General features: G+C 27.4%; 2 protein-coding genes across 2 annotated transcripts in view; one reads left to right on the forward strand and one right to left on the reverse strand.

Moving 5' to 3' along the window:
• Window positions 1-428: 428 nt before the first annotated feature.
• The window catches only part of LOC112687013 (uncharacterized protein KIAA2026-like), a 34161-nt gene continuing 9291 nt past the window's right edge, over window positions 429-25298 (forward strand). The window contains exons 1-3 of the mRNA XM_025559520.1: window positions 429-517; window positions 14078-14202; window positions 16506-16558. Coding sequence (XP_025415305.1) covers window positions 16512-16558 — 47 coding nt within the window. The 5' untranslated portion in view covers window positions 429-517; window positions 14078-14202; window positions 16506-16511. The remainder of the gene's footprint in view (window positions 518-14077; window positions 14203-16505; window positions 16559-25298) is intronic.
• Window positions 3525-16019, reverse strand: LOC112687016 (pickpocket protein 28). The gene is made up of 8 exons (XM_025559524.1): window positions 15921-16019; window positions 15656-15859; window positions 14028-14511; window positions 13702-13972; window positions 13550-13609; window positions 11682-11877; window positions 4450-4541; window positions 3525-3753 (listed from the first exon to the last, which is right to left on the reverse strand). Exons 1-8 carry the CDS (start codon window positions 15998-16000, stop codon window positions 3635-3637), a joined length of 1506 nt encoding a protein of 501 aa, XP_025415309.1. The 5' UTR covers window positions 16001-16019; the 3' UTR covers window positions 3525-3634.

Below are 25298 nucleotides of genomic sequence, written 5' to 3' on the forward strand. Positions count from 1 at the left end.
CGTACGATGGTCGACGATCTGCCTGTTAAATGGTGGGAATGCGCAGAAATTGATGGGTTCTGGTTGCTGTCCAGTTGCGTTCTCTCGCTGCATATCCTATGTTCGTTACGCTTTGCTGATCGATCCGTTGAGCGCCGAGCGCCATCTCCACTTCAAAAAAAAAATTGGTGCTGCACCCGCCCAAACATCTTTATCCGAGCAAGTGCTCAGCGGCGGGTCGACGACCCAGATAAGCATTATCAGATGGGTTTTTGATTCCATACGATTTGGTGCTCGTTTCCGTAGCGTTCAGTCAGTAGACCCCAGTGTCCCTTCGTCACTTTCTCCTCCAGACGTCTCGTTCGTGCATGTGATCATTGTCTGGGATACGCAATGTCAACGCTAATCTTTTAATTACTCATCAATAATTGACTGTGGTTAATGTAATCATTCGTGTTTAATGATGCTCGTAAAGTCGTAACGCTGTGCCTGTACCCGTGTTGATTTTAATATTTGACGAAATTCATTAAATTACCAAGTAAGATTATGATTGTACAATATTTTAACATTAAATTACTTATTGCGTACTTATCAACGTAGAACATCCATCGATCAGACATTCTTAATTATTCCTGTGGTCATAGGCGCAACTAGGGGGGCTTAGTCCCCTCGAACCAAGATTTAACTCTCTCATAAATATTCCATGTTATACATGGCATATTGCATGCATTATACTTAACCCACAATAGTGTCACATACAAAAAAAACACATTGCAGTAAATCCAACTCAGAATCTAAAATATATTAATATGGTATATAAAAGTTGGGGTAATCTATAGGTTATTTTAAGTTTTGGTAGGAGGGCTGTAGCTACCCCAGATTTTGTACCCTAGCTGCTCCTATGCCTGTGGTGGGCATGGTAAGGTTCGTTAGAATTTTGCCTTGGGGTTTATAATGGGATCAGTGGTTGTAAGGATAATGGTTTTTAATTTTTTTTTTTTTATATAATATTAAATGATAAATTTTAACAATAATGTTGCAATATAACATAATTTTACAAAAGTTTTTATTTTTATAAATAAGGATGTCTGATATTGAAAATATTTAATGCTAACGATACAAATAATCATTCAAGTAATTTATATGAGTGTAAAACATATATATTATATATACCTATAGGTATATATTTTATATGTTTACATACTACTTGATTTTAAATTTCCTTATTAGAGTAGTATTTTTCATTATTTTCTAATAATTTAAATCTTAACAATATTTAATAATAACAATTTTTTAACTGAGCTGTCAATAAAAAATGATTAAAATGTATGCCACTTAATACATTTTTTATTTTTAAATGCCTGTGAAAAATAATTTCCAAGTGTAGATTAGTTTAAAAGTTATGGTTTAATTATAAGTTATTTGTATAATTAAATATCATTTAATGAAGTAAAACAGCTAAGAGAATTAGGTGAGTGAATATAAGTGATAGGGATAGAAATAAGTTGTGATAATAATAATTTAAACTGTCCAATAAGGTAAAAGTAATAAAAAAAGAAGATTCCATAGTTATGATGATTAGGTTCATATGTAATTTTTGTATATATATATATACATACATTAGTCAATGGTAAAGAATTTTAAAAATAATATAGGTAACATACTAGTAAGTAATAAGTAGGGCTCGGGACTTCTAAGAGTTTGCATGTTTTTAAATAATCATCAAAAACATAGCTAAGTAATATAGAAATTTATTTCATAGCAATACAAGTTCATATTTTAAATTTATAGTTGCATATTTTGCATATTTGACCGTTTTTCATTTATAAGTGCATATTTGACAATTATTTATACAAAGGAGTAAGTTTTTTAATTTTATAAAAAAATTAAGGATTTATTTCTTCATCCATCACTTGGTTTGAAATCCAAGGTATGGCACTAATTGAATCCATTAAAATAATTAAAACTACAAAAGAAAATATACATTCTACAAAAATTGAAGGATCTGCACATGCTAAGGCCATTGATGACAAAATTGAAAAAGTTTTGAAGAAAAAGGTTGGATTTTATCAACTACAAAAAATATCAAAATTTTAAATGGAAAAAATGAATCTATGGAATGATTGCCCCTGCAGATATTAGTAGTAGTTACTATCCACTTTTTAAGTTTGCACCAATCAATTCTGTAAACGTAGAACGTTCCTTTTCTAAGTATAAAAGTATTTTGGCTGATAGCAAGCGGTCATTTAAATTTTCTAACTTAAGAAAATATCTTATAGTCCAATGTAATGCTCAAGGTAATTAGTACTATAATAAAAATAGAAAAAATGTTTTAATTACATTTATTTTTAAAACAATTTTAAATTTGTTGTAGACAAAAACTCAATATAAGATGAAAACAAATCTGAAAAAAATAAAATTATTCTCAGATTATCATATCTGTCATATGTAAAAATATTATTATTATTTATTATTAATTAAATTGTTTTAATTAATTATCTATTACAAATATCATTTTTTGAAATGCATATTTTAATAGCATATTTATTGATTCTTTAGGGCATAAATGCATACATATTTTAAGGTTTTTATGGGCATGAATTCCCTAGCCCTAGTAATCAGATATATTTTTTTTTTCTATCTAATTACTGTACTGTGATACATTCTTAATATTTGTTATGATTGGTGGCAACTAAGTAATTAGTCTTACTTGGAACCTTGAAATGGGTTTACAATGTATTCCTAAACGCTTTAAATTTGTAAATATTATTAAAATTAAATATTTCAGTGAATATTACTGAAAGCACTAGTGGCAACCTTTAACCTAATAAATATTTGATGTACTATGTTTGTATATTGAATTAAATTAGACATTACTTGATATTTTGGTTATATCAAAATATGTAGGTAATTATAATTATGTATAAAATGTGTGTAACACGCTATTGATTCATAAATTTATCTAGGTTCCTTGTATATTAACTAAAGTTATTGTCCTGTGATTTGGATGTTGATAAAAAAAAAAAAAAGAAAAAATATTAAAACAAAAGAAGTACCTAATTGAGAAGTTATCTACCCAGACATAAAATATTTTGTATTCATACTCGTTTAAAATTATTAATCTTAGTATAGGTTAAATTATTATTTAAAAAAAAAAAAATAGAAAATATTGCTATAATATTTTAATAAATTTTTTTAAAAAACTAGAAAATATACTTATGCCTTAAATGTTAATACAATTTTATTTCAAGTTATCCTAACTTAATCTTAAATTTCCTGAATAGAGTAGTATTTTTCATTATTTTCTAATATTTTAAATCTTTATAATATTTAATAACTACAATTTTTTAAATGAAATTTCAATAAAAAATGGTTAAACTATATTCCACTTATTACATTTTTTATTTACGAAGTCAGTGAAGAATAATTTCCAAACGTAGATTAGTTTAGGAGTTATGGTTTAATTATAAGTTACTCGATAAGTTATTTGTGTAATTAAATATAATTTAATGAAGTAAAACAACGAAGATAATTAGATGACTGAATATAAGTGATAGGGATAAAAAAAGGTTGTGATAATAATAATTTAAACTGTCCAAAAAAGTAAAAATAATAAGAAGAGAATATTCTTAGTTTTGATGATTTGGTCCATCTGTTATTTTTTTTTTTTTTTGGACATTGCACACCATAAACGCAATGAAATGAAATATATTACTTCAATTGCACTGAGGAAACTAAAACCCATGAATAAACCTAAAAGTCCTCCTGTGTTAGCTGAAACAAAAACAAAGATCATTAAAATAACTCAAGATATTTAATTATTTTAACAAATAAAAGTTTGTGAAGTTCCAATTTTTTTAGAAACAAGTATATTTTGGTTCAATTTCTTCAGTTAAAATTTTAAAAGTATTACAGTAGAACATCGATTATCTGGGGTAATGGTTGGGAGGAGTCATATAGATCAATGAAAACCACGGTTATTCAAGACTTTTTATTTAAAAAAAATTTATTTTGATTTTTTATTTACTATCATATTTTATTTCAACTATGTTGTATAAATACATATTGCCATGTTTTAAAATTATTAGAGCTATAAATTTAAAATAATCAGTCTTTGTTTTTTGCAGTATGAAATGATTTTTCTCACTTCACTTAGAATTTATGACATCATGGAATTCAAAATATTCCTGCTCACAGAAGCACAGGATGATATTAATTGCTTCCATAAATCTAGAATATAGTCTACACTGGGGTCCACACATTGTTTATTAAATCAATTTTTTTCATTTTTAACCATGATAAATAAAATTATCTTTAACCTTCATACAATATACTACTTGCCTTTGCCTTTACTTTTGATACATACAAATTTTCGAAAATAATGAGAACGGTTAATAGAGGTTCTACTGTATTTTCATTAAAATTATTTATTAGTATGTTTATAATATATACTACATATATTGTACTTACATAAAAATTCAGTGAATCCGAACAACTCTCCTTTGGTAAATCCAGTAAACTGTGTTTCTTCAAAGAAAAAATGAATCACTGCCATATTTTTTCTAAATTAAAAATGAAGTCATATATTATGTAATATTATGTAATTTTTTTAATTGGATAGTGTCAACATTTGGCTAATATATAAAATTTACAGTTTTATAATCCATCTAATTATGTTGATAAAATTTAACTATCTTTATTATTTTTAGTGTATGATTTGTATTTGTTTATATTTAACTAAATATTAATTGTGTTTTTAACTGTAAATTGTGTTATTAAATGCCCTCTTGTTTTGGACTTAAAAAACTCTGTGTGGTTAGTCATAAATTTATGTTGGAAATTGGAAGCCAGAAAGTATTGATATGCATTAAGATAATAAGCATTACAAACATATTCAATAAATGTGAAGTCAAAAATCTTTTTTTTGGTGTCATTAAATAAATTTAGATTAATATATTATAACATTAATTTATCATTTTTAGATTCTAAGTGAAAAGAAATTGGTTTCAATGGTTATATTTTAATATATTATTTTTGTACGTGTCTACATAATTTCTACCAGGAGGCTTGCTTATGCTCCGATCATCAAAAGGAAGAATGATTGATTTCTTTACAGTTTTCTAAATAATTATAAAATAAAAGGCAACATTTATGGGATACTAGTTTTAGATGAAATATAATTTTGTAAAGTCCGTAGTTAAAAAATTATAATCTTAGATAGTTGAAATGTTCACGTTTTTTTAAGATTGTATTATTAAAAAAAAAATTCATTGTACTATTTACTTGATATTTTTACGTTTTCCTAACTTTTTTTCGTAAAATGTTAATCTTATAATTTTGGTCCCTCTAAAAAATTTGAAACTGTAATAAAAATTTTCATTTACAATTTTCTTGCTTTGGTGATACTTTTTTTATATAAAAGAAAGAACATTTAAAGTTTAAGCTATCTTAAAAATAAATTTAGTTATAATATAATATAATATAACAATCATCATTAGAAATGTAAACTAATTCACTCAGAGTAGTTGTTCTGAGAAGAATGGTACATTGGTTTCAAGCTTATATGACATAAGTCTCACCCGTTTTTTAAATCATTTTATCGTATAATAAACATATGGAAAATAATTATTATTATATTTTTCTGATAAACATTATTAATTATCAAATGTCGAAATCGATGAAAATTAAGACGGTACCAATTATACATAGCTAAACAGTATTATACACTAGTGACTAGTGTACTTGTAAAATTATTTATCGTCGATAATGGTTCATAATATGGTTTAGTATATATTTATTATATAAAAAAAAAAAATATATATAGATTTATATAAATAATAAATTAATTTTATAGAGGGGCTCCGTGAAACTCGCAGGGCCTCGAAAACGGCTGTTACCCATTTGTGCCAAAATAAAAAAAAGTATGTTTTTTCAGACAGCCCATTCGCGCCAAATTTACCTGGTATAATTATAATAAAGTAATATATTTTTTTCTCAAATAATAATCAATTAAATATTCATGTTCAACATTCTTAGAAGATGTATACGCCAAAATATACTTATAGCCATTTTCAACAACAATTTTCTTTCCTCTTGTGCTTGTCGTGAACTCTATTCTTACGATTTATAATTCAAATAATTAATAAATTCGAGAATAGTATTTAGTGTAACGTAACAAATATCTGATGAAATCACACTGCGATCGTTCTTTTGACGAATAACGATACCTATATATCCGATAACGAAGTACGATAATATCGTACATCATAATAAAACCGATATAAAATTTGTTAGTTTATTTTTTGACGCAATAATATACAAAGCTTTAAAATCTATAAACTTATAAAAATAACTTTATTATACGTTATAGATACGACGTCTTTAAAATATAAGAATTAACTGAGTCGTTAATTTAAAATGTTTACATAGGTAAATTTGGCGCAAATTAGCTGTCTGTAAAAACATACCTTTTTTATATTGGCGCATATGGGCGATGCCCTCGAAAACCATCGGGCCGGCACTGAGTAGGTAGATAACTTGAATTTATTGTACCTTGTTTATTATAGGTTTTTCATTAACCTTTTCAAAATTATTTAATTTTGTCATTATATTGCAACGCGTTTTTCCAATTTCATTATTACGGCGGTTAGTTTTGATTGTTCGTTGGAAATCGTCGTATCAGACCGTCGGAGTGATATTCATTTTTTTGTAGTATTTTTTTTTTGTAATATTTTATGGAGATTCTTTGACGTGAAAATGGCATATAAATATTATTGTTTGACTCAAGCAGAGTTGGACAAAAACTAATCAAAATTATGAATAAAAAACAAAAGCATGAATAACTAATTATTTCATGAATAAAAAATAATATTTTATTTTAAATAGTTTTAGTTGCGAATAAAAAATAAAAATTATTCTGAATAATATGCAATTATGATAAAAATATGATATACATAACAAAGTAAATAATAATAATAATAATCACAACAAAAAAAAATATTGTAAATACTATACTAAATAAAACTTCAGCGCCTATAATATGGCTGCATCAAGTTAGACTTTATTTTAAATTAATTACAAAAATGTTACTAAAGCAGTAAAACCTTATGTGCGGGTAAATAACATGTAGATATCGAGTGCTAAACTAGTTAGATTAATTAGCCCCTCTCATAGATAAAAATATTATTTATAATTTTTGGTTTTGACATTTTCTATAGCAGAAAATATAATAATAAAAAATAAACGCACCCAGTGTTGATCTGGCCCACCCGGATACCTGGTAATAGTCGGGCGCTTTGAGATTTATTCTTAAAATATAGGTTTAACTCGGACGGATCTAGATAGTTAAAGAACTATGGGTCTGGCTATTTCAAAAAGCCACTTATTAGAGCTGAAAGTAGATTATAAGTGTATTCCTTGTAACGAAAAAAAAATCTAATCATATAATATTTGTTTTTTAAGTTTATTTATAATTATAATTGTAAAAATTTATCTTATTTTATGGAATTTTACGTGGGGTCTGACATGAAGATATTTATTTTACTATACAATTAAACCAGTGGCGTCATTTGGGGGGAGGGACTGAGGCATTTGCCAGTTTGATTTTAACTTCAACTAATAATTAGCACATTTAAAAAATATAAGAAGTCTTCAGTGGACAATTTTGTCAACAAATATTAATTGTGGATCAGTTGATTTCCTAAATCTCTCCTAAATCCGCCCCTGTGCTCAAAGCAATGACGCTTACATGAAAAATCGTAGTAATTATTTTCTTGAATAAATTAAAATGAAATTATTCTTATCTTAATCTTGAAATATTGTTGATTAGATTTAATAGATCTAGGTATAACCGCTATGGATAGCTTATACATTTTTGTTCTCTAGATCAGCGTTTCCCAAAGTGTGTTCCGCGGAACCTTAGGGTTTCATGGGACAATGCTAAGGGTTCCGCCGGATGCATATAATTATCGAGAAACTTATTTTATATTATACTCGGAAAAAATATTATTTTATAATATTTAAAAAAAATTGTGTTTTAAACTAATTTTAATAAAAAATGATCATTAACAATATTAACGGTATCATTAAAAACATTTTTTAGATTATTAGTTTTTTTTTTTTTTAGAAAAATAAGAGTTGAATTGGAATTAGAAAGGCATTAGGGTTCCGCGAAACACAAACTATTTTTTTTAAGGGTTCCGTGATTGTAAAAGTTTGGGAACCGCTGCTCTAGATCAGTGATGCCCAACCTTTTTCCTTTGACGGGCCACTTGGGTAAACAATTATCTTCAAGCGGGCCATGAAGTAAAAAAGTACTAAAATAATCTTATATATTGGACTTGTTTTCTTATCTTTTACTGTCTATTGAAAAGATTATGAATTGAGGTATACATAATTGTATTTTTTGGAATAATTTAAATAAAAATAATATATGAAAATAATTAATTAAAAAATTTTTTTTATTTTAGAAAATTCGTAATGGGCCACATAGAATACCTTCGCGGGCCACATGTAGCCCGCGAGCCGTGGGTTGGGCACCACTGCTCTAGATCAAAATCGAAAATATATAAATATTTTGAAAAATTAAGATGAGTGTTGTTAACGGTCACATACACGAACGCAATTTATATATAACATTGACTTTGGAAAAATATAAAAAACAAAAATAAATTTAAATAAAAGGGTAGCGAGAAAAAACATTTTTAGTAGGTATTTATTGAATCTCACTTCAATATTATGTCGTTTAGGAGCCCATTGTAAATTGTTTGACGGAGGCCCAATCATGAATCAGATCGACACTGAACAAACCAATTTCAATTTACAATAAAGTTAGAATTTTAAATTAATTATTAATAATAATTTTATAATTTGAGATAAAGATGACTATGACGAATCAGAGCCGTAGCAAGGGGGTGGCGAGAGATGCCTACGCCCCGGGCGCAATTCCTGAGAGAACGCAAAAATTAAAATTTTGCATTTAATGTTAATTACAACGGTCAATGTCGTATATTTTAATTACAAAATATTTAACATTCTTCATATTAATTTAAGCAATCATTGAAAATAATATCTAATAAGCATAATATTTTTAAATTAAAAATAGATAAGAGTGCATTTTGAAGTTTCGCCCCGGGTGCAACGTTTGGTTGCTACGGCACTGTGAAGAATAATGAATAAACGAATAATTGTTAAAATTTAAATTACGAATGAAAATAATCTAGAATAATCAAATGAAAAATGAATAAAGAATACATTTTTATTAAAATCGATGGATAATTTTTTATTTGCCCAACTCTGGACACAAGTCGTATTTTATTTCCTAAACAAATTATATAAACTCACTCAACTCAAATTATTTTTTTTAAATATCTGTGTTTTAGAAATTTTTAATTATATTAATTTCTATATTATAGTTAAAAAAAATAATAAGATTTAGTACAACTTAAAAAGTAATTGAACAAAAGGTTAATTTTTAATTTAAACATTGAGTTATGTGTAAATTTGGAATTCCCTTTCCTGAAAAATACCAATTTTAACTTATGTCTATAGGCACCCGGTTGCGATATACACATTGTAATATTAATATATATATTTTAGATTCAAAATGAGATGAAGAATATATTGGTTTTACCATGTTATATGTGTTTTTTTTTGTCTGTGTATTCGTTTTCAACTTGGAGGATTTTTTTAATCATTACAATTCTATGAGATATTTTTGATAAAATGTATTGTTTAGTTTGTACTATTTTGAGGGGCTGATTTTACAAGTCATAAAAATTTTTTGTTTTAATCATAACTAAAAAATAATAGCGGAGAATTGAAATTTTCACTGAATGCTTATATACGTATTACCATTTTTTATAGATACTATAATAATCAAAAGATTTTTTCTTCTAAAATGTCAATAGAATAATTTTCGTTTGACAAAATGTTTTGAATATATAATACAAAGTCCCTCATACATATCAATTTTTCATAGTTTAAATATTAAATTTCTACAACACGATGAAAATACGCTACATTTTTTGCTTAGTAATTCATAAACTAACAAAATAATAATTTTGGTAATTCTGATTTCATTTAACGTGATGTTAATCAAGCAACTCACAGACACTAGGTAAAATTGTATTTTTATCGTTAACTTTGTGTTCAATAACAATTTGATTTTGTTTATAGAGAGACTTATAGGGTTTATAAGGGGACTTTTTATGTAAAAAAAATAACTTCCAAAAAATGACATGGCACACTCAAATGTAAAACTCTGGATCCCATGTTTTATACTATCGATCATATTCAGAATTATAAACCGATTCATCCTATCTTTATCACTCAGAATCGTTTTTTTTTTTGAGATAATGTTAGTTAAGAGCTTTTGAGGTTCCCGGGGCATTCTTTACTTGTACTTGTTTGACTAAGATATATATACTACTTGTACATATTTTAGTTCAATAAAAATATTGTATAAAAGGCTAAGACGACGTCGGGCCCTCTCGGACGTACGGGCCCCGGGGCTCTGGCCCTCCCTGCCTCACCCTCTCGCTGGTTAGTTTATAGTATAATACTAACTACGTAAGGAGCAAATAACTAATTTTTGCCAGAAAAATAAATGATTCAGAGGAGTTACGACCCTTTATAGATAAGTAAATACACTATACCTAGATGCATTGAACATATTAAATCTTTTCCATTGTCGTTTATAAGCAACAAATAATCGTAGATGATTACTAAATTGTAGGACAAATAATTCGAAACCTTCAATCATGACATGCAAAAAAAACGCAGAAAAATTATTTTATTCGTTGATAATTTCAATGACCATACAACCTCCTCCTTCTGGACCAACTTATGAATTTAATTTTTTTTGGTAAACATGACCTCAAAACTCCAACTTTTGGACTAAGGCATAACAAAATTCTTTAAAGTTCCATATTAGAAAAAGTATTTCTGAATTTTTGACCACCCTGAATAATTTCGAAATCCCAAAAGTAACCATATTTAATACTACAATGATTAATCTTAAAGTTTATAATGACGTGTTTGCACAAACACAACTGTTAGTGAAGGTGTGGAATTTTTAAAACGAAACTCACGAAGTTGACAGTCAAAATAAAATTACTATACTACTGTATTATAAATGATATAATAATATTTTTATATTAGAATGTATTATAATTAATATAATACTGTAAAATATGAATTTATATTTCATTGAATTTCTCTATAATGAATTTGGTTGGTTTATGCTCTTGTTATAATGAATATCAATTTAACAATAATTTTTTCTTGTTCCATTGAAATTTGTTATAATTTGACTGTATATAGCATATGAATATTTTACAAAAAATTTTAAAGGACTTAAAATGAACTATGGGGTTTCCCCCTTAGTCTCACATTATTGTCAACAGTAAAAAATATTTAAGTTCAATGTGTTTTTTACAAAAATATTTAGTCCTGATGTCATGTATAACATTGTAATGTCTGCAATTATTGATTATTCATACTTGTACAAGGTACTAAAGATAACAAATATATCTTCTTTTTTTTTATATTAGCATTCACTCAGAATCATTTAATTCTTGAGATAATTAATTATAACTTTTGCAGTTTCAAATGTACATAATCAATTTTAATATTAATTGAGTGAATTTTGTACATTAAGTGGTATTTATTTATTTAATAAAAATAAAAGAATGTAAACTCACTTGAAATATGCAGAATTTCTGCCAACTAGAAATGTTTGTTTAATTTTATAACTGTTTGCCAATGGAGAAGATGATTGCACTTTATTGTATCCAATCCAATGGCACCCCGGTAAGCAAGTACAATTTGGTAAATGTGTCCCATTTAATAATTTATTCATATTCATTAAGGCTGAACTATAACGTAGTTCCATTGCCACTTAAATATAAACATACATTTGCATGTATTAAAATTTAATAATTAATAATTAAATCATAGAATATAAAAATAAGGTGATATACCTATGTTTGTTTAACTTAATCTAATGTAAAAATGAAAATAGTTTTATTTTTTATGAGTTATACATTATTTTGAAATTGTTTTTCTCTAACTATTCTGTCTACTAATACTATTTGTAGAACTACTATAAATATTATAATACTTTTTAAAAGCCTGTTCTATTCAGTATTATTAAATTGCTACATCCTTTATTTTTAAATAAATAGTTTATTTATTTATAAAAAAAAAAAATGCTGGGATAAAAATGTATCATTAAGTTTGTATGAAGTCAATAAAATTATAAAATTGTAAAATTAAATATTTAAAATTTTATTGACTTTGTATATTTGACGATTCATTTTTACTCCAGTTAAGCATTTATTTTTTATTTATTAATTTACATGTATTAATAATTTACAAATTTTTATTTTATTTGTATTTATTTGTTTTAAGTTAATACAAATTAAGTAATTATTAATCATCACATCTATTTTTAAAAAGTAATATTAAGAAATAAAATAATAATCAAAGATAAGGCAACTTGTAAAATGTTTTAATATTGCATATTTTATAGTTCTTCTTCTCCTTAGCCTTTCTCCAACTATTTGGGGTCAGCCACCCTAGTAATAAACCTCCACACATCTCAATTTTTTATATCACTTAACCTACACACACACACACACACCATCAATTGTATCCAACCATCTTTTTTTTTGGTCTTCCTCTTCCTCTTTTGTCTTCATTTTCATAATCACTCTTACTGCTTTTGTTTCCTCTTGCCTCATTACATGTCCAATTCATCTCCGTCTATTTTCTAGTGATGGGAATAATCGAATGACTCGATTATTTAAAATCATTCAATTATTATTTTTTGATTATCAAAATAATAGAATGATGTGCTATTAAAATTTGGTCAACTTGCCATAGGTTCGCCACCCCCTCTATACCATATTTAGTCACACTACACTCCTGTTTTTAGCCTCATTGGATTATCTTATCTCATAAAACATCTGATGCTCATCACCATTTCATCCAACCGCACTTAATCCTGTTTTAAATCCAAGCTTAAGTCCCTATATTTTTATTCAATTGATCTTAAATATTTAAAGTTCTCAAATTCACCTATACATCACCGATTATTATCATTGGTCTCTTCATATCCTCAACTTCTTGGTATCTTCCTCCGAAGTCATACTCTATATCAGTGGTTCCCAACCGGGGGGAATTCCTCCCAAGGGGGAATATATTTTTGATGATATAACGAGAATTTTATTTGCTCTGCGAGCATTAATCCCAATTATATCGACATATCTCTGTGAGTCAGGCTTTTCCACGCTTTTGCAAATAAAAAGCAAGCAAAGAAATCTCAAGTACCTGTAAAATAAATTGTACCAACTTTTGACAATGACAGCTAGGCATATTAAAAAACCTTTTGATACATATATGTATATTATGTATTATATTACACAGACTTCAATTTACTAATTCATTAGATTGTATATGATAAAGTTATTTTTATCATTTCTTGATAAATATTTTTATCTGAGTAAGATATATTTAACAAACATGTGTATATTATTAATTTAGAATAAATAAGTAAAATGTTATTTACATTTAGCTTTATCGGAACATTCTTCATCTTTTTTCCCACAAATTCTAGAGTAGTTGTCTTCTAAAAAATTGAATGTAACAAATAATATAATAAATATATATAAATATATATTATAAATAATATTTTAAAACTTAAAAAAATATATATTGTACTTGGCATGTAATACATGGCACATTGGCAAAACATTAGAGTGAAATTTGCTTCACATTCCATTATACAGTTCCGTTGAGTATAAGTTCTATAGAACCTCAATTGTTTTTCGGCTGAATATACACATTGACGTTTTTCTTTTTCTATATTAGCTAATGCTGGTGTAGCCATTCCTACGGTAGGGTGAATTTCTATTGAGGTCTCTCTACCTGGAGATACAAAACTTCCAAATGATGATATTTTTGGAGTTTCTACTGGACTATGTAACATTATCTAAAACACAATTTTCTAATTTTAATATTTGATGATTATTATTTGTATATATTACTTTAAATCCATAGCTGACTTCTGATGAACAGTAATATTCCTCTATTTCAGCATCCAAAACAAGAGTTAATCCTAGATGATTACCTGCACCCCAGGGTCTCCAAGGTATAAATTCAGCTGGTGTATTTGGTGGGTACCCGTTTTCAGGGGTCCAATTTGCAGACGGATTTGGAAAGGTAACATTTAAATAAGATATATCTTTTGGGTTCCGAAATATGTAATCTGACTTAACTTTATTAAAAGAACAACAGATACCTTCATCTGTTAATGAAGGGTTAAATAGTTCTGAACAATCTTTAGGGTTATTTGCCCATAGACAAGATATTATCATTTCATGACAAGGCTGAGATACTCTAATCATAAATTTTTTTAATGAATCCCAATCACCAGTGAAATTGTCCATAGAAGAATCCATTGATTGTGTATCTTCATCACAAAAATCACTTAATAAACGACGATCAATATCTGCTTTGAGTTTAGAAGAGCTACACACAAATATACTTAATATTATTAGTGTTTTATAAATTTAGTGTAAAACACCCTTTTATGAATTCCATTATTATTTCTTTTATTAATATTGTTACTACGCATATAGTATCAGTATAATAAATGCATGTAATAAATATATAAGTAATTAATATCTATATTATCTTATATAAATATAATCTCTTGTAATTTTAGCCATATGTTAGTATTTAAATATACAGTTTCTTTTCATAAGTGAGTAGTGAAATACTAATAATTCTCCATTGTATTGTACTTTTCCTACCAAACATCAATCAGTATTTATTTCATGTTACATGCTTATTTTGAAAACAATTTCAAAAAAATTACAAAAGCTGTGATAAATATAAAATAAAAATTATTTAAGTTATAGTTTTTTATATGAGCTCTTAATTTTTAATTTTATTTTCAAATAAAAATATTTACTGTCTAATAATTTATGCAATAAATTAATGTAATAAATTATAAATAATAATTGCTGGTCAAAAATAAATGAACGTGAAGAAGAATATCCTACTAGTATAGAAACTCAAACTTTAATGAATTAAAAAATAATCACATAGAACAGGACTCTACATCATTGTAATTACAACTTTGTAAAAAATTCTTTGATCAGCCTATCGCTCTTCAAAACATAGTTATTAAAAATATTAGAAATACTAGCTAAAGAAAATTCATCATTATTTCTAAATTAATATTTTTGATAAATAAAGTTTATAAATAACTTAATTAAAATTAAACAATTTCTAAAACTTGGAGACCCAAGAATATCAATAGATTTGAGTAATCTTGGTAATTATTTGGTAAAAAAAAAAGTGCATGGATTTAGTTAGGTTCTTCTCACTATTAGATATTATGTTTTAGTAACTACTTAATCAATATGTTTGAAAAACTTGAGTCTAAATTCTAAAGTAACATTAACTGTTTTTAGTTTTAAAAATGTATGGTTTTCATGTAAAACTTTTTGTGCAGATTTATTACCCTAAAATATTAATAATAAATAAATAAATATTAAAAAATGTATTGTAAAGATCCTGGTCTTCCTAAGAATATAAATATGAAATTCATGAAAGTTAATAAATATTAATTGTTCCTATGTTTGTATATAACTGTGTAACACATTACTTTTCTAAAATATTTCGAGCGACCGATTTTCTTGCATTGTTCATATTGCATATTGTTATCGCAGGAAATGGTATGCTTGTAAGTTGAGTTGCTTTTGGAGATAGACTGATGATTACGGGCATATCTTGCCATTTATGAACCAAGTTTGCTATAAAGTAAATTGCTGTTATAACAGCTAAACCAAAGGATATTATCCAAAAACTCCTTAAAATAGTAATAAAATAATATTATTAATAATATTGAAATATTTTAAAATTAATTTCACCTTTCGCTTGCACTAAGTTTATTATCACCAGCATATCTAAGTCCATGTAAAGTAGAATTCTGTGAATAATCATTTAACATCCTTCTCCATTTAATACTATTTTTCATTTTATTAGTCTTTGGTTTTACATGCATATTAGAGTCATTATTTTTTATGATCCATTTTGATTTATATTTAATGTTAAAATTATTACGATTATATCTACTTAGTGGATACTTATATGGTTCAAAATCTTTAGAGTACATGTTGGAAAGAATATTTTGTTGAACTCAGAAAGAAAGTAGCTAATAGTTGAACAGTTCAAAAGCATTAATCACCAACAATATATATGTTATTACATAAACATGCCTAATAGCTTTTATATAATGAATATGTATAGTGTGTTGGTGTATTTACTAAAATAATATTCAATGTAATTATACTTCAGTGTATTAAATGTTTTTTGTTGTTGTTGTTGTTAACCTAAAGTTTGCATTTTTTCTTTATAGCTTTTTAACTTAATATACATATATTATTATTGTAAATATTAAAGCCCTCACAATTTCTTAATGTACCATAATATAATATTATACATATTTGTTTTAGGTGAATATGAATGGCGTAAAAGAAAAAAATGACGAGATTTCTACAATTTACAAGTAAGTGAAAACGATGAATGATAAGTAATGGGAAATATGCATTTTTGAGATATTTTCCCTAATTAATTTCCTTATTCCTCGTAATTTAAATTTATTTTACATTCCGTTTTATAAAACAAATACTTGTACAAATTCATTCCTCCCTAAAACTCTTATTTTAGCCAATATTATTTCTATTACACATTTCTATTTCAAAACTAATGCTTTAAATTTTCTTAATAATTAGTTAACTATATATCTATTGTTTAGAAACTATAAAATGTTTTTAAAAATTTTAGTAATTTTTAATAACCACTATTACTGTCATTGTACTTATTATTAATGTTTTGAAAACTTATTTTATTTAATATTGTCTTATAATTTTGCAACTGTTTGTTAGGTATTTTTTGTTATCAATATTTTATCGACATTTTTTCTGTTAAATTAAATTATAAAAAAAAAATAAAAATTTCTTGGTTTTTTAAGTTTAGGAGAGAAGGGCTTTAATCTTAGCTTTTTTATATGAAAAGGTAAATTTAGAGGGGGTCTGCACTTCAAACATTACATTTATTTATGCACTTCCTAAATTTGACATAGTTGATCTTGTTTATTACTTATTGTATGAGTGTTTTTAATGAAATAGCAAGTTTGACGTATCAAATAGAATTAACATTAATATAAAATATATTATTTTAGTTCAATTTTTAATTTTCTTAAATTATAAGTAAAAGGATATTAAATATTCTAAATTTATAAATTTTATAAATCATTTTATAATAAATATGTTATTATCGTCCTAGTTATTCAAATTAGGTTTGTATATAATTCAAGATATAATTTTTTTTTTATTTATTTAAATAATTCATAATCTATACAGCAGCTAGTAAAATAAGTAAATTTTATAGTTAATAATGGTTAGTGATAGGAAGATTAACATTTATGAGCAGGCACTCAGCATTACCCGGCCAGGTACATTTGAATTATTGTAATAGTTGTATTCTAATTTATTTTTTTTAGTTTTTATTTTAGTAGGTCTCTAAAAGACATAGTTAAGGGGGAACAAACAAAGAATAAATATAATTTGGGTACATTTAAATCGCGACTAAAAATAAACATTAAAATATTACAAATAATTTAATTTTAATATTAACTACTAAATTTACCTGTGTATACTCAGTTTTGACATTAAATAAGTTAAGCTATTCACTATTATCGATATCAGTGGCGCATCCACGAGGGGGAGGGGGTTATGGGAGTTCAAACCACCCTTTTGAGCTTATTTTTTAATGTTATTTTTAATAATTGCTTGCGTTTTGTTACGATCAATATCAATAGATCAGTTGCGTTCAATATTAACCAAGTATCCAAATATGAAAATGTAATATAATTTACAGGTAATAAATAGGGCCCGGAAGTTCATGCATTTGCATGTTTTTAATGAGTGCATCAAAAAGTTAGTGGATGAACTACAAATTTGAATCACCATCGGATGAGTTCAAAAATGAAATTTTAGTTTGCATATTTTCGCATATTTTGAGGTTTTTTACGTAAATGTGCATATTTTTGAATAAAATTGCATTTTACTTGCCATATATATTTTTTTTTATTAACGTTTCATGAAAATTTCGGGCTTTGAGTATATTTCATAATATATTTGTTAATAAATATGTCTTTATAAAAACGTCGCCAATATAAAATAAAAACCTGTTTGAAATTATAGGTCGTACTCTAATAATTTAATATTGTGCAGTTACTACTTACTACTACTTACTTTACATCCCGATAGGCGATAAGCTGGTAATACTTCTAGCTAAATTAAATTAAAACCTTGAGTAATTGACAATCCTTATATTCTTGAATACTCTGATGACAGATCCGAAGAACTATTGTTTGGGGAAGCATTTAGTAGGTAATTCCAAGTATTCATAGTATGATTTAATGACTGTCGCGATTGTCGTGACAGCACGATACAAAAACGGTCTGAGAGTCCGAGCACAAGGTTTAGTCGTGTGGTTTTTTTTTTTTTATCGGTTTCTATTAATTTTAAAATGCCAAAAGTCGAGACGAATCGAATTTATAGTTTATTTTATTTTTTTTGTCTTAGTTAATAGAATATACAGTTAAGTGGCCGAATTTAGTGAACAAATATTTGCATCCGATGGAGTTGTTTTATTTTGTAAAATGTGCGAAATAAAGGTGAACAGTGACAAACGTTTTTACGTAACTCAGCATTTAAAAACTGAGAAACATGCTGGAATTGCTAATCGTCAAGCTAAAAAAAAATAGTACAACGTAACCGCTTATTACAACTCTATCATCACGAAAATCTGATTTTAACAAAGTTTTATGCAAAGCATTGTTAAAATCAAACATTCCGTTGGAAAAACTAAGCAACACCCATTTTCAATCATTAACAAAATAATAAATACAACATAATATATTATATTAATTAATAATTAAATTGTGCATGTTTTCCCCATCTTTTAATTATTATTTTGACCAAAATCAAAAATAACTTGTGTCGACGTCGGCCACCAGCGCAACACCGTAATTTTTACAGCCTATATTCATTATTATTTATTATTTGATGAATGATAAATATAAAAAATTTATAGATCGTCTTGTTGAACTTATGTATTGAATATTATGAAATAAAGTATACTTAAAATTCAACTGAGTTCATATTAAATAGTTATATCTATTTGTAAAATTACACAAGTTTCGCTGTTAAAAAACTATATTTATATAAAATTATATGTAATAAGAAATTTTTTTTTTTTTTTTAATGAGATTTTAACGTTACATTATGATATCTTGACAATTATGTACATGAATCTGAAATAAATTAAGGTTTGTAAAGCTCACATTCTTAAACTCGGAAGCCTGATTGCAGAATAAAATTTAACGTATGTTTGATTATATTAGCATTGTCGGTTGAAAGAGGAATCAATATATATAAATATAACAATATTAATAAATATAACAAGACCAGAATTCCAATCCCGGGTTATTGTTACGTAGGATTTTCACTCCCACTAGGTTAATGTTATAACTAGCAAGTAGCTGATATAATACAGGTTTGATGTCAAGCACTCGAAACTTGATGGAATTTTTAATAGCAATGGCGGCGCCACCATAGCCATCAGGTCTATCGTCGCTAACTAGACGATAACCAAGAATGTTAATTCGTCTATGAGGAAGAAGCCATGTCTCTGAAAAGAGGGAAACTGAAACTGAGTTAGATGAAAATATATGCGGAATATCTATTAGACGTGCAGAAAGGCTCCTGGTATTCCATTGAAGGATAGTAAGAAGAATGTTGGATGAATCGTTGATACTAGACATGAGGATAGGAAATAACTAGGAATCCGATCCTAAGATCGGATTGCATAGGATATTGACAAGAGATGACTCGATTAAATTAGATAGAGTTTCAGGAGATATATGCTCCTGATTGTTAGAAATAATATTAGCATTGATTATAGAATAGATAGATAGTCCATGGTATAGAGATATTAGGCTACTATAATTATGTTTGTTCTAGCTGCCGATAGAATGCGTTCTATAATAGAAAAAATAATTATTTTACAATCTGTATAGATAAATACAGAACGAGCGTCGAGGGCTGCCGCACTGGGCGGGGCGGGCTACGGGTGCTCATAACTCAGTATTGCATTGCGCCATTGTGGTCAGAGTTATTTATACATTTTATTGATATTTAATTCCTAGCACTTGTACCTAATGATTTACTATTTTAAATGATATGATTAAATCCGTTTACGGCGGAATTTTACAGATTTTACCGAAATTACTCAGTTTTTCAACAGTTTCTCACAATTTGTTCTAGTAGATGTGCATAAAGAAAAAATACAATTACTTCTTATCGAAATCCTAATCGCTCTGGCTGTTGGATTCTTGTTATAACCACCCTTTTGTCGAAAAATACTAAAAAGATTTTCTAATACATCCTGATTCAAACGGTTGGTCATTAAAAATACTATAGCATTAGATTTTTCTTCTTCAAAAAATTGCAATACACCATGGTCTGCTTAAAACCTTTAAAATAGGGTTGTGTTAATTTTCAGTTTTTTAATTTATGTAAATCTGTGAAGTATTGCGAAGCTTCTAATAAAAAATGTTTTACAGTACCTGAATCAGTTAATGCGCAGAGATATACGAGTAGATTATGGCTATATAAAGACCGGCTATTTAAACAATCAAATAAATTATTAATGAACTTAATAAAATCTGCCGTGTTTGAAGCAGTGCTATTTAGAAGTTGTCCTGTTTGTATGCAAGTTCGGATTGTTGCTGACATTGAATTGCTTAGTAATTGTGTGGCTAATTTAACACGCATTTTTTGAAAAGAATTTGGATAAATATGAGCATCTGTTATTTTAATGAGAGACCTACTTTTATGATTTTTTTATGTCTCACTCATAAGATTTTTTTATGTCATCAAATGAGATTATAATATCACCTTTAATAAAACAGGCTTCAATTAAATTATTTCTTACACTTTTAATTAAATGTGGAACGTCAAATATAGAAAATATTTTATTATTATCAACATAAAAATATGGGCTATCTTCTGAAATATTTAATGATTTTAAAGTACTTTGATTATTTGTGCCTTGATCGCAAACAACAACTTTTGGACACAATCCTACTTCAAATAAATTTTTAAGGACGTCAATTATTAAATTTTTGAAATTGATTTTGTCAACACCAGAATGAGAAAGAAAAAAGGCGACTGGAAATTTCCACGGTGAATAAATACCTCGAGCCATAAACACCAGAACACAGTTAGCACTTTTATTTGTCCTGCCATATTGACCTAGTCTTCAAAACCTTCAATGAAATCAAATTCTTTGGAATATTCTATAAATTCTTTTATATACATCTCATCGAAACAAACAGTGCATACTTTTTCTTTATAATTAGTTGATTCAATTTTTTTTTTTAAGATGACTGAAAAATATTTGATTAAAACCTGGTAAGAATTTTGATTGACCTATTCAAAGACGAATTGTTGAAAGTCCTGGTAAATTTACTTTTTGGGAACGTAAAAATGTATATGTACTGGGTGATTTATAATATAAATTTAAAGCCAAATTTTTTTTCATTTAATGTCCATGGACGTTGTCTATCTTTTAATTGCATAGTCACAATTGCTTTGGAGTTAATTGATGAAAATTTATGTAAATTTATTGAATTTTTTAAATTATTATAGCGATTAAAACATCTACCTCTTTTTTTAATTTTGAAATATGTGTGAATTTATTATGAATAATTTTATTTTTTTGTTTTAATTTTTGTTTTAAAATTAATTTTCTAGGAGTATCTTTTTCTAACAAATCACATTTCCTTTTTAAATTTGAGTCTGGCATTTGTATTATATCTGTAATTTTAGTTTTATTAGGAGTAGATAACGATGAAGAGGGGCTAGAAAAAACTAACTCTACCATGTCTGATTTTGTGTGTGTATAAGTATTTACTGGAGTTGAAATTGTAAGACATTCTTGTTCAGATGCATCATTTTGGTTAAAACCTAATAATATAGATGGTTGTTGTTTTTGGTCAGATTTATATTTATATGGAATAGCAGTGCTTACTAAACGGATTTTATTAAATATATTTGTAAAGCTCTCGGGGGGGAAATGCTCTTGACAAATGCACCTATTGTGAAGGTTTTCCTGTTCAATTGAGAACAAACTTGAGTTTTCTGTAGACGTAGAGATAAACCAAATATAATGATTGTTTGAAAATAATCATACATAGGTATTATGGAAATTTATTGGTGTAATGACCATACTAATTATACGTTTTGATAATTAAGCAAGAAAAAAAATAAAGTATCCAACTATTATTACTCCAGTGTAATAAATAATACGTTTTTTGTTATATATTAAAGCATTATTAAAATACTTTAATAAAAATATTTAAAACAAATTTTAAATAGGTATTATTTATTTTTTATAATTAATTAATTAGTACTTAACATGAACTTAGTGATATAGTTTTTTATATAGATTTACCTATATTGTTTATTATAGGTACCTACACCAAAACTCCAAAACCAAAAATTAGTTTATATGTGTTTGATAAATAATATACAAATAACAAAATAAGTTGCTAATAATGTTGTAATAATGTTCACAGAGTAAATCGTAAAATATTAACGAAATAATGATAATAAAATAATAATTACTAATTTTATCGATTATAATGGGAATAAATATAATGGTACTTCAATTTTTCATTATACATGAAAAATAATTCTATAAATAGAAAGACGGTATTTTTCGCCGACCCACTTCCCGTCTTCATGACTATCTATGATAGAGGTACCACCACCTTGCATCTAGCTCCCACCGCGTTCGTCGTTCATCTACCTATGAGAGAGGTACCACCTCCTTGCATCACAGCGACGCCAGCGCTCCATAGCGGTTGCATCTTACGAGTAGTCGCCAAATATTAACATTGCGTTGACTATCTATCTATTCTATAATCAATGATATTAGTAATGAGACTTGACAAGGCCTTAACCACCTCTGATAGGAGGGGCGCAGGAGCTGAGCTCACTAGGAGATCTGGAGAGTCACCGTTATTTTGGGATTCAACGTAAGCTAGGAAATTACCATTAGGAGTTAATGGGGAGGAGATAGCGATTGGGAGCCGAGGTAAGGCTGAAGATCTTTGATTGTTGTTATTTTTTCTCTTTCTTTTTTGATGGTTTATTAAATTATTGTTATAATTTAAATCTAGAAATGAGGGGGAATTACTAGTGAGATTGCAAGGAATTATTGTGGGTGCATTAGTACCGGAAGAGACATTTGGTGTAGGGCGATCATGAGAGACAACTTGAGAAAAAGTGTGAGCTTTACTTACAAAATTATTGTTGTTGAATTAAACAGCTTCTGGGAAGGTTAAATTTTCGACAGCCATAATTTTTTTGATTTTCTTCTGTTTGATCCACTCTGGGCAGTTTCTGTCTGATGAAATGTGACTGCCCTTGCAGTAGAAGCAGATTGGGTCCGTGGTGGTAGCCGTGGGGCACGATAAGAGGTTGTGATTGGCTTCAGAACAATGTAAACACCGAGGTTTGCTTTGGCAGTATTGTCCTGTGTGGCCAAATCTTAAACAATTGGAGCATTGAACCGGTGATCTTATACTGGGGGAAACCTTGATGCGTACTTTGTAAATTGAAATAAAATCAGGTATAGAAGGTGATAAGAATTTTAATTCTACCAAGTTGAAGAAGGTACGCATGCTATCATTAGCTTGATGTGGAATAATGCGACTAAAGGATGCAACGCAGTGGTCTGGATCTAGACCATCAAAGAAGTCCGATTCTGATATCAGCTGGTCTAGTCGAATAACATCTAGACTGTAAACCAATGTTGAAGGAATAAAATTAGTTAAGCCATTACTCTTAAGTGGGTTTTCTGAGAGACAAGTGTTGGCGTTAGTGACGCTGTCGAATGTCAGTCTTACTCTTGCGCCTAAAGCTTTGATTTCCGTAACACCAGTAACCTTTCCGTGTATAAGTTTGCCTATCTTCATAGGGTGCAATTTGCCCGGCTGCAAATTTTTGTCGATAACGTCAATTATTTCGTATAGCGGGCTCTGATAGGAATCCGAGAAAGAGAATAAATTGGCATCGGTGATCGAATTATTTACAATTGATATACCTGAACTATCATTGCCATGACCATACGAGGTAGAATGATTATTGTCAATAGAATTAATTGCGTATCGATTTAGGAGAAACTGGATTTGAATTGTCTTATTTGACTTATTGTTCTTACCCTTTTTCGAATAAATAGAGAATTCATGCAGAACAGGTTGTTTCCTCGTTGTGGTTACCTTGAGGTTGGTGGTTTTGCGATCTGGAAGTTCGTTATTGCCGCCTCCCGAAGAAGACGACATTGTCGTGTATTATATTAAAATAAATATATAAGCTATGTAATTGCACCGCTGATAAGATAGCTAGCAAGCGATATGCGTCAGCACAGGTCGAGCCCAAACTGTAATAAGAAATTTACAGAGTAAAAACATAGATTTAATAGGTGCTATTGAAAAAGTGTTATTTAATATTAAAGAACTGAGAAATTACAGTAAATTTGAATTAATTGTTTTAGAAAAAGACAAATTTATTGAATCAAAAAACGATAATCTTTTGTTTTCACCTTTAGTTCATTCTAGAGTAAGACGCATTAATAAAAATGCCTGGTGAAATTGCATTTGATGAAGAATTTGCTGATCCAGTTTAAAATTTTAAAATAAAATCATATTATGTTATATCGGTTGTTGTTTCTATACAGATACAGGAACGATTCAATGAAAGTTCAACTCCATTACTTAAAGATATTTCTCTTTTTCAACAAAAACATTTAAAGGATGTATTAAATAATGCTTCAAACCTGCCTGTGGATGCATTCCAAGGATTTGAATATATATATATGGAAAATTTGTGTCTGCCATAGATCTAAGACGGGAATATGTTCAATTTGCAAATGCATATTTTAATTTTGAAAAATTCATAAAACTTTCAAAAAGAATTCACAATGTATCAGATAATATTTTTCTTGAAGATACCGATGATGATCAAGATTTTGAGGAATCTGAATTTGGACCTTCTGATCCTGAAAAATATGAAGATTTGACACCAATACAAACAATTTTTAATGTATGTCATATTACTGGCTTAAAAGATGTTTTCTCTGCAATGTACTTCGTAAATTACTTCATTAATTGA

Source organism: Sipha flava, unplaced genomic scaffold, assembly GCF_003268045.1.
Source record: "Sipha flava isolate LNK unplaced genomic scaffold, YSA_version1 32_pilon_pilon, whole genome shotgun sequence".
Classification (NCBI taxonomy): Eukaryota; Metazoa; Arthropoda; class Insecta; order Hemiptera; family Aphididae; genus Sipha; species Sipha flava.

Coding starts and splice junctions, on each gene's coding strand:
- LOC112687016 (XM_025559524.1), bottom strand. CDS start 16,000: ATGTTAAATGATTATTCACAGAATTCTACTTTACATGGACTTAGATAT. Junction 15,860..15,920: donor AAACTTAGTGCAAGCGAAAG/GTGAAATTAATT, acceptor TACTATTTTAAG/GAGTTTTTGGATAATATCCT. Junction 3,754..4,449: donor CGGATTCACTGAATTTTTAT/GTAAGTACAATA, acceptor TTTTTGTTTCAG/CTAACACAGGAGGACTTTTA.